A 15,068-nucleotide genomic window follows, 5' to 3' on the forward strand; every position below is an offset into this window, starting at 1 on the left:
AGGTAGTAATTAATGAACCGACCCTAACCACGCAGTTTGGCCTGTATCGAACCAATCCAACACCAAGTTGGAATGGTTCAAGGGTTCGCTTTAGTTTAGTTATAACCCCCCCCCTCCCCTTCCCTACCCCCAATTCAGCTATAAAATGCCACTCATGATGTTCCAAGAGCACCCACCCTGGTTCAAGGGTTTCGATGGTGCTGGCTGTTGCGCACTCCCTCTCGGCCGCCACCTATAAGTTCCTCTATCTCTCTCTCTCTCCCCCCCCCCCCCCCCCTCTCTACTCCGCTAGGGTTAGAGGGTTAGGGTTTAGCCGTCGGCCCTCCCCCTTCCTCTCGCTCTCTCTCTTTCCACTAAGGTTAGAGTTAGGGTTTAGCCCACAGCCTTCCCTTTCCTCCCTTTCTCTCTCCCTCCCTCTCTCATTCCCTCACTCTCTCTTCCTCTCCCCTTTCCTCCCTCTCCCCCTCCCTCTCACTGTTTTGCACTCAAGGATCACAACAACCAGAGAGGAGAATAGGGTGCATCGACACATATATTAAAGTGAAAAATGAAGAGTTTCACCTTCCCAAAACAAGGAAAAGATGAATTTGCTAATGAAAGTGAGACTAATGATGAAGAGTATGCCAATAACGATGACTTTGATTTCACCAAAAAAAATAAAGATGATATTGAAAGTGAAGATCTTGGATGTGCTAGTGGTGAGAAACCCAATGCCAAAAATAGGATGGAAGGTGCCATGGAAATGTGTTTGAAGTATTGATGGAGATTCTAATTTTCCATGGATTTATGTTTTGGTCCTATTTTGGGCCGGTCAATGAAATATTATTTTATTGCATCATGTGTCACAGCCTATGAATCTATGATCATGACTATAATATTTTGATATTACGACTATGAACCTATGCTCATCTAGTGTTGGTCCTTGTTTTCATTTTGTGCAAGTTATTTGGTTGGTATTCAGTTGTCATGACTTTGCATGCCTGTCATATTCTGACATTAGTAATGTCTTTCAAAATTGCTTGATCTTCTAGCTTTTAATACTATGTTCACTTTTGGATGCAAAAAATAGGTAAAATTACAGTAGATATGGTGAAAACAGCATTTATATGATACATACATACATGAATACATACAGAGTTAAGCTTGGCTGCTTCAGAGGGCATGACCAAACATTTATCAGTTCTTCTTCCATTAGATTCAAATCTAGATGGAAAGGATTGCATGTTCAATGTGAAAGAAAACCTTTCTATTTCCCACCATGTAACTCTACAACTCCTTTCTTCTCTCCTTCAAATCGCCCCCCTCATCTTCTCGTTCTTCCTCCAAAATCAACTCACCCAACAACCCAATAGTCCCTTTCCTATCATACCACCCAAAAACCCAATAGTCCCTGCCCTATCATACCACCCATCAACCCTATAGTCCCTGCCCCTCACTGTAGTCACCTTGCTTGCATCTTGAGATAATCCGACAAGCATGAGTGGAGGAACTTGCTGCAACCCTTCCCCTTTGATCTTGTCTAAGGACAACCCTATAGCCAGCAGCCGAAATACGAGCATGCAACACTCCTAGAGAAAAGTGGAGGTCTGATAAATGGACAGAGGAGTCTTCTGGAATAAATAAAAATCCACGCTCTACAAGTGACTATTTGAGTTAAAGCAGATGGTGCAGCACCAGAGGAGGCAGATGAGGGAAATATTTCTGACATGGCATTTAATGGAATTCGCAAAGAGGCATGATTGGTGACTACAGAAGCAGTAGAAGGAAGCAGCCTAGCAACAAAGGAGGGGTGACACCTTTTTTGGACCATATCTTACACCAATCAAGGAAGAAGGGGTGGCGATTGCCGAAGCAGTCACCACCAGGTGCAAGCAAGAAAAAGAAGGACTAGAGGGGCAATCGCTGACAGCAAGATGAAACTAGCAACATGAAGGATAGAGAGAAGGGTTGGTGAAGACAGGGAGGTTGAAGAAGAGGTTAAGGCACCAGACCACAACCATGTGGCAAGAGCAGCAGCTTAATTGGCAAGAGGAGAGAATAGGAGGATAAGGTCCCTAGCAGTGAGATGGGCCTGGCAATGGGAGAGAATAAAGGGGGGCTATGAAGGAGAAGAGCAGTTGGTTCAAAACATTGCAGGGAGGCATTTACTTGAGCATCATTCTGCCATTTTCAAAAAAAAATTAGCTGCATATATGTTGAAGCAAACATGAAGGCAAAAAAGATGTGAAAAACCCTATCTCTTGTGAGTATTATATATGGCATCAAAAGCGTGCATGATTTAATGCTGGCAGGTTTTTCTCTCGGGTGACCACCACGGCTTTTTTTTCTTCTTCTCTTTTTTTTTTATGGGAAGGGGAGGTCCTGTCTTTGCCTATGTGGCAACACTATATTGCTCGCTTAATTGTACCTCGAATGTACTCTTTTCTTGACTTCCGTCACATGTCACCTCCCTCAACTCCATCAATTTGTTAGATCCATTTTATGGTTTTGTGAGCATCCACATGATAGAGCTAAAAAAATAATTCAAATTAGGGATAAAAAAATGGCAATTTACTCACTTTCTTTATGATATGGGACATATTCCTTAAGAAATTATATTTAGCAGAAAAAGAAATGAAAATCAATTTTAGACTCTCTCTCTCTCTCTCTCTCTCTCTCTCTCTCTTCTAACATAACAAGCCAATTATGAGAAGCATCTTTAAAAGCCACCTAATTCACATAGTCAGGAATGGCATTAATAATGTAATATTGGTTGTTACTAGATAGACACAATACTTTTTACTAATATTTTATCTATAACATTCACTACCTAAATATTTATCTCAAAGTTAAGTTTCCACGAAAACAACTTTGGCTGGCAAACAAATGCAAGTTTATTATTTAGCAATTCATAACAAATTACAATAACAAACAAAATTACCACTATGAAATGTTTCAACATTCTTAATGTTTTAAAATATTGTCATATCTACTTCTCTATCATTCAAACCAAAATCCTAAAATATTCTATCAATATATTTTTTTTAAAAGAAGAAATTAATTTAAAACTTATAATTAGTGTGATTTCTCCAAGTACTATGACTACTACCCTCAATCATTGCAAACATTAATTTCTGGTTGTTTGATAGATTTTGAGTACAAACTGAGTGTTACGACATTGAAACATGAAATACCTTAGGATTTACAATGTGTCAACAGAGCTGAAGTACATTGAACTGCAATTATCCAAAAATGTTATGAAAGATAATAGCTGAAATGTAGAGTACTCATTCCTCTGAACTTACAGCATGCGCCTCAGATCCATGTCTCAGGGATGGGAAAATGAGATGAAAGAGCTCTTTAGCTGTTTTAAAGCCACCATCATCTCTATAATCAGGTGGACAAGAGCATGCAAACATCGCATACATTAGCCACTGGTCCAGTTTGTTTTCTGCATCTTGTGACTGATGAGCCTTCCCACCCAATTCCATAGGTGTAATTTGGGCAAGTCTATGTCCCACCTCTATCCTGCCAAATGGCAAGTTACACTTGAATCTCAAGCCACCAGAAATTCACAACTTGCTAACATAGGCTCACCTACTTTACATGTAAAATTAACCTCATTTGATCAAATAACATGACAATAGCAAGAATAATTTTTAACAAAAAATGCATCTCCAAGTATCTAAATAAGGTATTTAGACTTTGTAAGTCCATATGTTTGCAAATCCTAGTGTTTGTTAATTAATTATTTTGATGAATGTTTCTGAAATTTGATAGATAAAGAAAACAAACCTGTCATTATTCATATTTAAGAAGTCAGAATATGTCTGCACCAAAGGTTATACATATGTATCTTTAATAACGTGAAAAATACTGGAGAGAACATAAAGACATGTTTTTTTCAAAAAAATAATATAATTTTAAACGGAGCAATACTTACCCTCCCCTGCCCCCCCCCCCCCCCCAAAAAAAAAAAGAAAGTAGCATCTAACACTCGCACTTCAATATGAAAACAATACAAAAAGGAAAAGGCATCACTATGTTGGTTTGCCTACCTATTTATTTGTTTATTTCATAAATTAATAACCAGATTCTCAGACCAGCATTCAAAGGGCTGTTCCTTTGCCAGGTAATACCAAAATGACGTTTGGTTGCTTTTCTTTATACAATTTGGAAAAAATGGCAGTTCATAAATCTTAATAAAGAAATTTATAAAAGCAGGATCTCCCTTGTTTTCTTACCCAAAAGCAGATAATACTCTCATCTTCTTTTGCAAATCTTACAGGTAATCGAGTAGTGTGCTAGGGTTGATTTAGGGAAAGATCAGGAGCCTAAAGTTTTGATTGAAGTCAAGACCCAACTTTGGTACATACCATGAACTTAGGTTTCAGAAATTCTAATTTCAGAATAATGAAAATGTTGGAACTCATATAAGAAACTTCATAACCATCATTATAACCATTCAGATTCATTCCAAATAATTTTTATGCATCTTTTCTGCCCAGTCATTCAAATTACAGTTATGAAACAAGCTTCACTATTTAGGTTTAGATCTGAGCACACACATGATACATGCATCCAGAACAAGTGTCCTTATCTTCAAGTAATGAAACAACCTTAAAAAGGTAGATTGAGGAATGAAAGCTCGAAGACAAAGAGAACTGGGCTTTTCCAAAGAATTACTGCAGCTTTCCTTCTCTAGATCATGGCAGCAGCAATGAATAAAGCCTTGAATGTTATCAAGATGATAACAGAAAAATATATAAGAGAAGTGAAGAGGAAGAAAGAAGAATAGAAAGGAAGAGAAGAGATGAGTGGACTTCAGACAAGAAACAGAAAGCTTTGCACCTACACTGACCAAGCACTCCTTTTATTACAATATATAATTAGGTGACAGGTAAATAATTCATGGCCATCCAACATGCCCTTCTCCAGAATCAGCCTTGTATGGTAGCATAATTTGCCAATTGTGGGTTCAAAAAATATTAACATGACCCAAAGCCATCTAAACTTGTATCACGTGGACCAAAATAATTATATTAAGAGCAGCGTACTGACCTGATGTCAAACCATATACTTTAGCTGATAAAAAACAGATACGTAAGGGGCAGGTAGGATGCATTATAGAAACCCCTTTTTTTTGGCTATAGTATGTGGTTCACAATTGCAACTTCAATTCAACAAATGTAACTTTCAGGTGATAATATATTTTTTATACCAAAAGCCATAAAAAGCAGGCAGAAAACTAATGCAACAAAGAAGACATTTAAGACGATGCATGACTTCCTTGCCTTGCTTCCTGCACAGAATTTGGGCAAAGCTCTGCAGCATATTTTACTAGTTCACTAAGACAACGAGCCCATCTGTTCTTATCCGGGCTTTCAAGAATGGACTGAAGAGTTATATCTGGAGGAACAGAATCCAACTCCCGTCTTAAATCATAAGGACGACCAAAATCCCAGTAGCAGCTCTGAACAATATCATCCTGTAAGATAAATCAAATCTTAAATGTTAGGAGGTTTCAAAAAGAATAACAATAACATAACTACGAAGCTTGCCAATTTATTTTGATTTACTTTATGAATCCTAATTTGCCAATTATTCATGTTAAGAGCAACATCTAATGTCATCTCAAGCTCTTTCAAATCTCACTCACAACTTCTGTCTTACCCCTCTTTCCCAAACCATCAGAATAAGACCTACCTCACTCCCTAGCAGGGATATCTTAAATTTGTCACATGTTCCCATAACAATTCAGCAAGGAAAAGTTGATCTTAAAAGCAGAAAACAAATGCCAAAGCAAAAAAGATAAAGAACATAAAACCATAGAAAGAAGCTCACCCCATTTTCTTCCAAGACATCAATGATAAATATTGGTTCTGATTCATATCTTAACTTAAGATCAGCCTGTTCACTTACGGAGAGGTCTCTGATATCATTTCTCAAAGCACGAACACAGCGCAGTAACTCTAAAGCAGTATGTCTTATCTGAACATCCACAGAACTGAGGAAAACAAGACCCAGTGCATCCATTTCTGATATACGGAATTCAGATGGATCTGCTGACTGGAGGAAAGGAGATCTGTGGAGTGAATCATTTCCCAGACTTGGTCGCTTTACATATTGAGCATCATTTGGTAACGTTTCTTCAGAAAGACAAGCCCTCCACAATCGCATAAGTTCAACCAGGCGACCCAATGATGTTTGAATGAGAAGAGGAAACTCATCAGGAAGTTTAAGTATGAAGTTAGCCATCCCTTTCATCACAGCATAACGACGGTGGGGAAGATAACGCACAATCCGGTTCATCACCTGCACTGCTTCTTCGCGAACGCCAGGATCAATGCTTATGCTATGCTGAGGAATGATTTCAGTTATTTTATCACTACGGCCCACTTCTTCTATCAAATATGGTATGCACTTCAGCACTGACCTGAAGAGAGACCCTTGAGACTTTTCCTTTGTTACAGTATCTGGAAAAGTTTATATTGGATTTTATGTCAATGAATATACATACATATAATAAATGAGTAGACTTAGACAACCAATGTCATAACTCCTGATATATAATAAATATCATAAAAAAACAAAAGGAATGACATTACACTAAGCAATCTTAGTAATCTAGATGCAGCTGTTTCAGACAGACATATCACAAATTAAGATAAAGGAGATCAAAATCTGAGGCGGCATAGTCATTTAATCACAAATTCCATTTTAAACCTCCCCTTGATATTAATTTTGATTTTATTTTTTCTAAAGATAGGTGTTGAAAAAAAATGCCAGGAAATTACAAAGATTTTAGTAACCAAAACATTATTACCAGCAAGAAGAAGCTTGGCGATGAACAAGACCAAAGAAAGCAGAGTTTCAAATAACAAAAGCATTCCAACTCTGAAATTAGTCATGGTAGATATTCTTCTAGTTCCTTCACCAAATGAATCCTGAAGGGACTGGTTTAAAGAGTTAAATGTTCTGTACATCTTCAGTATGCTTTTCATGGATCCTTCTCTTCCAAACATTCATGGTGCTGTCATAATTGTTTAATTTACAAGCTCATCCCCCCAACAGGTTAAACTTTTGATCCTGGTTTAGCATTAGTCATTGATCATCTTCAATATGATTAGGATAAACATCTCCTTGACTTGTTCATGAGATAATCTTCAACTTTTCCATTCAGACGACATGATACAATTCAATCTATTCAGCTGATGAATAACAACCAAAATTGTAATTTCTTATTTTAGTAATTTTTTAAAACTTAGTCTATTTAGGAATCTCAACTCAACTCAACTCAACTAAACCTTAATCCCAAACTAGTTAGGATCGGCTACATGAATCCTTTTCCTACATTCCACTCTGTTACAGGCCACACTTTTTGAAAGACGGAGTGATATCAAGTCCTTCCTTACTATTTCATCCCATGTGATTTTCAGTCTACCTCTACCTCTACCTCTTTTTTCTTCTATATGTATCAAATCACTTCTTCATAGTGTTGCATCCCACGGGTCTACATTGTAGAAACACAAACTATCTAAGTTGTCCTTCTCTCAATTCATCCTCAATAAGTGCTACTTCTACCTTTTCCCAAATGACTTCATTTCTTATTCTATGTTTTCTTGTATCACCACACATATCTCAATATTCTCATTTCAGCCATACTCATCTTATGCATATGTCGTTGTCTAGCTGTCCAACATTTTGTACTATAAAGCATGCCTGAACATATGACTATCCTATAAAATTTTTCAACTTGGCAAGTATCCTACAATTACATAATATCCTAGCTGCACTTCTCCATTTTAACCAACTTACCTTAATCCTACAGATAACATCCTCTTCAATCTCCTCTTTTTTTATGAATAATTGATCCTAAATACCAAAAATGATCACTCTTAAAAATTTTATGGTTCTTAATTTTCACTACACCTTTATTCTTCTAATTTTACTAAAACTACATTCCATGTATTCCATCTTAGTCCTACTTAACCAGAAACCTTTGCATTTTAATACACTCCTCCATAATTCCGATTTATAATTAACCCCAGCTTTAGTTTTATCCTTTAAGACCACATCATCCGTAAATAGCAAGTACCAAGAAATATCACGCTGAATATGCCTAATAAGCTCATTCATAACTAATGTAAGAAGATAAAGGCTTAGATTTAAATCATAGCCTATTTAGGAATCTCTAAGGATACAATCTGATTTCAGATGAACATACAAATTGAGAAAATCCATGATGATAAGGTGAAGATTCTCAAAACTGACTAAAACTTGAAGAAAAGGAAAAAGATGCTCTGATGTGGTTAGGTTTACATGGGGGGCATAGGGACATAGGTCAAAGTTCATTGATTGTCTTGTACTATTTCTTTAAGGATTCTCTAGTAGATTCAGAAGGTGTTTAGAAGGTATAGAATAATTTGTAGGAGGCATTCAGAAGGTTCAAAATAGGGCCATTTGAGTCATTATTTCTCTTATAATTGATTGCATAAGTTGCTCCTAGGTTAAGTGATAAAGCACCGAAAACATATAAAACATGAAAAGAAACAAATGATTTAGACAGCCATTGGAAGGGATCCACAGAATGTAACCAAGCAAACATCTTAAATCCAAAGAAAGTCAATGCGAGCTTTATCGTTGGCAAACTATGCTCCTCTCCCATAAAAGTTTGCCATGGGTCTTTTGTTTTCTATGTCTACCTATTGTGTAGCCTCTTTTTTCTGCTTATAATTAGCCATGACCTTCTGCCTCTCTTCTTTTTATAATATAACTGTTTACTTTTCTTATACTTGTGCAAAATAAAAAATAGCAACAAAATTATAGTAGTTTTAATGCAAGACCCATTCACTATTGATGTCATCATTGGAGGCTCATAAAATATTCTCTCCACTAATATAAAGGGAGAAAAGGCAGTGCGAGAATGATTTATGTATACCTCACTTATAACAAGCATGACCACTAAACCTTATCTCATAAATGTGGATTCATGTTGACAAATCTTGCTTCTCCCTAAGGTTGTAGCCTCTGTCACACTGAATTTCCTCATATCTGTTATCAATATCTCCACCCAGGTCTTCATCCATGCTCTTCTAGTCTTTCTTTCAGAAATCAAGCAAGATCCTCAAAGCCCTCTTTACACAATTGACTTCAGATGCCTAGTTTATTCTTCAATGGAGATCATTATAACAACAAAGATGTTCTCCAAAACTTCTCGTTCACAAGTAAACCAAAAATGAAAATCAAAATTCCTACAATTTTTGGAATTTTTACAGAACATTTGATATATTCTACCAGAATCACCATGGTGTAAGCAAACTCTCTCATGCTGATGACTATAATGTTGACTATCTCATGCAGCAGTGCCATTTTTTGTTGCATATCTCATGCAGCAGCGCCATTTTTGTTATTTTCACATATTACAAGATATAAGAACTCTAGCACTAAGAATGAGAAAAGAAGCATACCTATTGTAGTCTTAGAGGATGTAAGAAGAGCTTGGCTATAGACTTTATTGCAAAGCCTTAAGATGGCCTCGATTGCAGATTTTACTTTCGGAATATAGTGTCCAATACCACGAACTGACATTAACAAACAAAACTGATCTTTAGATAATTTTGAAAAACAAAAACGGGCATCAAAATGCAAGAGAAAAACTTATATAAAACCAGGACGTATTACCATGGAAAACTTCTAAACCAAATTGCTGATTTTCAGGAGACATAACAATGGCAAGCAATGCTCTCAGACCAATAACCTTTGCTTCACTCAAACTATCAGATTTTAATAATTCTAGTATCATGTGATTCATGGCAAAGTCCAGATTGCTTTCAGCTAAAGTAACACTGAATTCAACAAGCTTATCATGCTGAACATCTTGAGTTAGCAAGCCTTTCTTCAAAACAGTCAGCAATTGTGAAGTTACACTATCTAAATAATCCCATACGCGATTTTTAGGTTGGTAATCTGCATAAACATTTAAATAAAATTTCACAACCCGGTGAAGACAGTCCAGAGCCATTGAGCGATGGTTTTTGTCCTGCACAGATATGGTTACTCTTAAATTAGCTCTTCATAGGAAGGACAGAGATTAAGAAGATCAGTATCTCCCTGCTTTTGAACAACATAAAAAACTATAATAACAATTGGTGCATAAATACTTGAAAAGGTACATGGCGAAGTTGCACACAACTTAAAACAAACTGTATAAAAGCAGCACTTACTTTAAGAAGCTTATACAAAAGCTCCATATGTGGGCCAAAATTAGTGTTGAAAGTTTGTGGATCTCCAAGACAAAGTAGAAGGGTCGCCAATGGGAAGCCAACCTGGGAAAAAGAAAGTAAAGAACATCAAAATAATTTGGATGGTGAAATAATACATAATACAAAAATCCCATAATTATAATTAAAAAAAAGCTTTCTGCAAGCAACGCACAAGGTAAAAACAGAACAGAAGCAGAACCCTAGAGAATTTTTTAAGCCAAAATTTAAAAGTATTTCCAAGGAAAAAGATTCAAGGGAACTATCTTACAGGTTTCTTTTCCTAATATAGGTAGCTTGGACAGGTTTTTTCACTATTATCCTAGGCTACCTAATTCCACAAGATAACAGAACAATTATTACATGCAGGATAAACTACATGATGATATGACCGCCAAATTACTTTCATTTTGAAAGTTTCTAAAGAAAAAGAAGCAATATCAAGCAGAGCTTCATCTTTCATTTTCTTGGTACAGATCTGAAACAAGAAAAATAATCCCTTTGGCATTAGTTATGCAATGCAACATACACATCTTAAAATAAAATTTGAATTCCATACATAGTATGCTGAACCGGCCCGTACCAGTCGGTTCAGCCCTTACCAGACCGGTCCCTGACCGGTCCGGTTTGGCTGTAAAAAATAGTTCCAGCTCCTTTGGGGCCGCAACCGAGCGGTATGACCTATGTACCGGTACGAACCGGACCGGTTCGTACCCGTACGCCCTTGTACTGGTGCAAACCGGTCGCACTGGTATCATTTTTTCTTTAATCGCGCGTTGCTGCACGCGACCTTTTAAAAAGGCCAACAGCGCGCGCATGCGGCCTTTTAAAAAGGCCGCACGCGCGCGCTGTCGACAGCTTAAAAGGCCGCACGCGCGCGCACGCGCGCGCATGCGCTGTCTTATCTCCGATGGATGTTAAACGCGTGCTTCGGTTATAAAAACCGAAGGATCTGCCTAAACCAGCCATGAATTGAAGCAGATAGCAGAAGAACCACGATGGCGAATTGAGGAGGGATCCAGAGGCAGCATGTAGAAAAATTAAGGAGGTAAGAGAGAGGTGCTCTTTTTTCAAAAAATTCTAGCAAAGGTTAATTAAGGTATAGTTTATTTCCTCTATCTTTTTTCTTTAACATTTTTTTTAAGTTGCTTAGAAAAAATAGGTTAAAAATTCTAAAAAAGGAGATCATGCCCAATCTTCAAATCTGGGCCTGATTTTTTTATATGTTGTAGATATACGGACGATATGCATGGTGAATTGGTGACATTAATTTTTTCGCAATATATTTTTTATATTTTAATTAAAAATTATAAAATATTAAAAAATAAATTTTCTAATATAAAAAAATTAAAAAATAGAAAATTTTGAAAAAATAGACGTACTTCCTAATAATTCAGAAGTCATTTTGGAGACAGAATTTTTTTTTTGAATTTACAATAATTATAAAATTAAAAATAAATTAGAAAATAAAAAATTACCGTCCTTGTAGGAATGGAGCCATCAAGAAAAACCAACCCTCAAGAGCGTAATATTGGCTGGGCGCATGAAACATGCTCGAAAAAAAGCAGCAGTTTCAGTGCAAATATTGCTAGAAGTGCTTCAAGAAAGAAAGAGTAACCAAATCGAAACAGCATTTAGCCGGTCATTCCGATGAGGTAGCTACGTGCCCCAATTGCCCACATGAAATCCGCCTGCTGATGAGGAAGAACCTCGCTGACATCAAAGAAGCCAAGGAGAGGGCTGTCAAGAAGAAGGTGGAGATAGCCCAACGCATCACCAGTTATATTGGAAAGATCTCATGTTGATGGACATTGGAAAAATCCATAGGGTCCACCATACGGTGCAGATAGCCCAACGCATCACCAGTTATATTTATAGCCATACTTGGGTTCTTTCACTGATAAGAAAGTTTGTAAGGGAAGATTCTAAGATCAGAAGTCATATGGTTTGCTATGAACTACATTGCACTTAATATCCTTATCAAGAAGAAAGAAGCCCTATGTTAGATGTTTGTCAGTCCCGAGTGGCAGCAAAGTAGGTATGCCCAGGCCAGCACTGAAAAAAGCAAGATGGAAGACTTGATTACAAGGCAATCATTCTGGCAGCGGACCATTACGATAGTCAAAGTTATCAAACCATTATATGAAGTACTGCAGGCCGTAGATAGCGAGAGATGCCGCCAGATAGGTTTTCTGTATCACATGATGGACAGAAAAAAGGCTCAGATCCTTGAAGCAGACCCAGCCCATGCCCACGAGTACATCGACATTATTCAGCGGCGGTGGGGAGCCCAAATGGGTAACTACCTGAAACTCCGGTTCCAGTACAGCGAAGCTGGAATCGGTATGGATGACGAACTTCTAGAAGCTTTGCGTCATGTTATTTACAAAATAGAGGCTGATCCAGAAATCGCGGCGTTATGTCTAGAAGAGATAACATGATTTAGTAGCATGTGTGAGTATAACGACATCTTCTATTTTAACATAGTAGAACATGCTTCTTTTTCACAGATCAAATTATTTAGAGAGGGCATCAACAGCTTTGGACAGCGAGTAGCTATCGTAAGCAAGACATCTATGAATCCAGGTACGTTACACATCAGGAAGACATTCACCTGGCGTTACATTCTTACTAATATGGCACTATCATATATGTAATTTTTTTCAATATTTTTGCAGCTGAATGGTGGATTCATTTTTGCGGTTCCGCAAAAAATCTTAAGCGGATAGCTATTCAGATCTTCTCCCAGATGGTCTCTTCGAGTGGCTATAAGCGCAACTGGTCCACCTTCGCCCTCATCCACAGCACATAAAAGAACCATTTGACACAAAAACGCCTCAACGACGTTGTTTATGTGCTCTACAATCTGCGGTTGAGGCTAAAATGCATTCAGGAGGAAGTGGACCTCAAGTATGCATATCCAATCTTCTATAGGACATTTACAAATGATGACGATGATCCTATGCTCGGCTGGCTTATGAGCCAGCAGCAGGAGCCCGAGCTTGACGAGCTAGGATCGCCTCGACGACCAACTAGCTTCATAGCCACCGAGGCTATGGTCGATCCACAGCAATAAGCTCAGCGCAATATTTCACACGCTCCCATAGCTGATCAGCCGCAGACAGAGGGGAGCCAGTAACCACATGACTGGTACGACATCCTCTCAGAGAGATGATCGAGAGATGCTCAGACAAGAATGCTTCGATACCCAATCGACTCGATCACGAGGGCGTGGTAGCCAGGCAGAGGGGCACAAAAAATAAAAAGGCAGTGCCCAACAAACAAACAAAAAATAAAGAGCCCCAATGGAGAGCGTCGATAAGGAGACCTGGACCAGCAGCGATGAAGGTTTTAATGGTGATGGATCTGCTAGCCATGGAGGGAGTGGAGAACAGTATGGTACTACTTATGAGACACAGCCGGAGGCTGGTCTTCGAAGCACCAGTGAGTCCCAGTTTACGCATGCTACACATGATAGGAACCACAGTAGGCCATCAGATAGAGCCCGCGAGGATACCATTGCATATATAAGACGGGCTCCTTGAGGTCGTTCCGAAAGACAGGATGCAGCTGCAAATGACCTCGCATGTGGAGTAGGATTCATAGATATATCAAGTTTCAAGTCGTATACTAGATCCTATCATCCGCGGCCTGGGGCAGTCTATAGATATGATGCGTCAGAGTCATCCTACTACCCTACGCAGCCCGGAGGGTCTCACGGCTGAATTTTGTTGCCGGCATATTCGGATGGACCCCTCCACAGCCATATGATCAGCAAAAGGACTCCTCTCAGAGCCAGAGCTTCAGCGAGAGATCCCAGAGTTCTTATAACCTGGCGCGCATTTCTCAGAGATTGAGCATACAAGACTACAACACCGTTTGGTTAAAGGAGTTGGTTGATCTGCCTCCTTATTATGCTGATGATCCGGATATTTACGAGAAGCAACACCACTCGACCCGATTTTAGATATCCAAGAGTACTTTAAATGTATGTAATTGATTATATCTTAATTTGATGATATTTTATATTCTTCATTTTATGACTTATATCACTTTAAAGGCTAATTAAAATGCATCATCAAGCTTAAACCTTAAACCTAAACATAGAAACATCAAAAAACATGAAGAAACATCAAAAAAACAACAGAAAAAATCAAATTTGACTTCATTTCCTAGAAAAACATTCAAAAGAAAGAACTCCAAAAAAAAGGCCGTCGTAGCCGAAAACCGGCCGAACTAGCCAAACTGGTTCAATACCGCCCGACCGGTACCGAACCGGTCCGGTCTCCACCAGTACGCCGACCGATACCGGTTCAGCGTACCTTAATTTCATATAACCCATTTTGGTTTGAATCAAGATATGCCGAACTAGTACCGATAGGTGTACCGATCGGCTATCGGATCGGTTCGGTACCGGTTTGGACCGAATCGAACTGATACCGAACCGATACCCAGCTTTGATAGACTGATCGATCGAATAGAGATAGCTTAGGTAAAATATGTTGGTAGAAGTCCTTGAGTCCAATGAAAGCTTAAAACGAGAGTTAGCACGGTTCCGCCTAGTTTCTGATTCTACACGCTTTTTTTTGAAATTCTCTCTATTCGAACTTTTTTTATGAATTTAAGTCTAATTTGATGTTTTTTTGTTGTTTGTTGATTTTTTTCATGTTTTCTAATATTTTCTATGATCCCAGTTTAAGCTAGATGATGCATCTTATTGCTTTCAAATGATATAATTATAAAATAAATAACATAAAATATTTTCAAATCAAGATACAATCAATTACATACTTTTAAAGTATTTTCGAATATCTAAAATCAAGTCGA

At 38.0% G+C, this 15,068-nt stretch overlaps 1 protein-coding gene across 2 annotated transcripts in view; it reads right to left on the reverse strand.

Moving 5' to 3' along the window:
- The window catches only part of LOC103713534 (cell morphogenesis protein PAG1), a 48,960-nt gene that overhangs the window by 9,131 nt on the left and 24,761 nt on the right, over positions 1–15,068 (reverse strand). For both annotated transcript variants that reach the window (XM_008800498.4, XM_008800499.3), the window contains exons 9-14: positions 10,206–10,307; positions 9,664–10,021; positions 9,450–9,563; positions 5,824–6,455; positions 5,274–5,467; positions 3,285–3,507 (exon numbers count right to left, since the gene is read on the reverse strand). In XM_008800498.4, coding sequence (XP_008798720.2) covers positions 3,285–3,507; positions 5,274–5,467; positions 5,824–6,455; positions 9,450–9,563; positions 9,664–10,021; positions 10,206–10,307 — 1,623 coding nt within the window. The remainder of the gene's footprint in view (positions 1–3,284; positions 3,508–5,273; positions 5,468–5,823; positions 6,456–9,449; positions 9,564–9,663; positions 10,022–10,205; positions 10,308–15,068) is intronic.

This window comes from Phoenix dactylifera, unplaced genomic scaffold, assembly GCF_009389715.1.
Source record: "Phoenix dactylifera cultivar Barhee BC4 unplaced genomic scaffold, palm_55x_up_171113_PBpolish2nd_filt_p 000089F, whole genome shotgun sequence".
Taxonomy (NCBI): domain Eukaryota; kingdom Viridiplantae; phylum Streptophyta; class Magnoliopsida; order Arecales; family Arecaceae; genus Phoenix; species Phoenix dactylifera.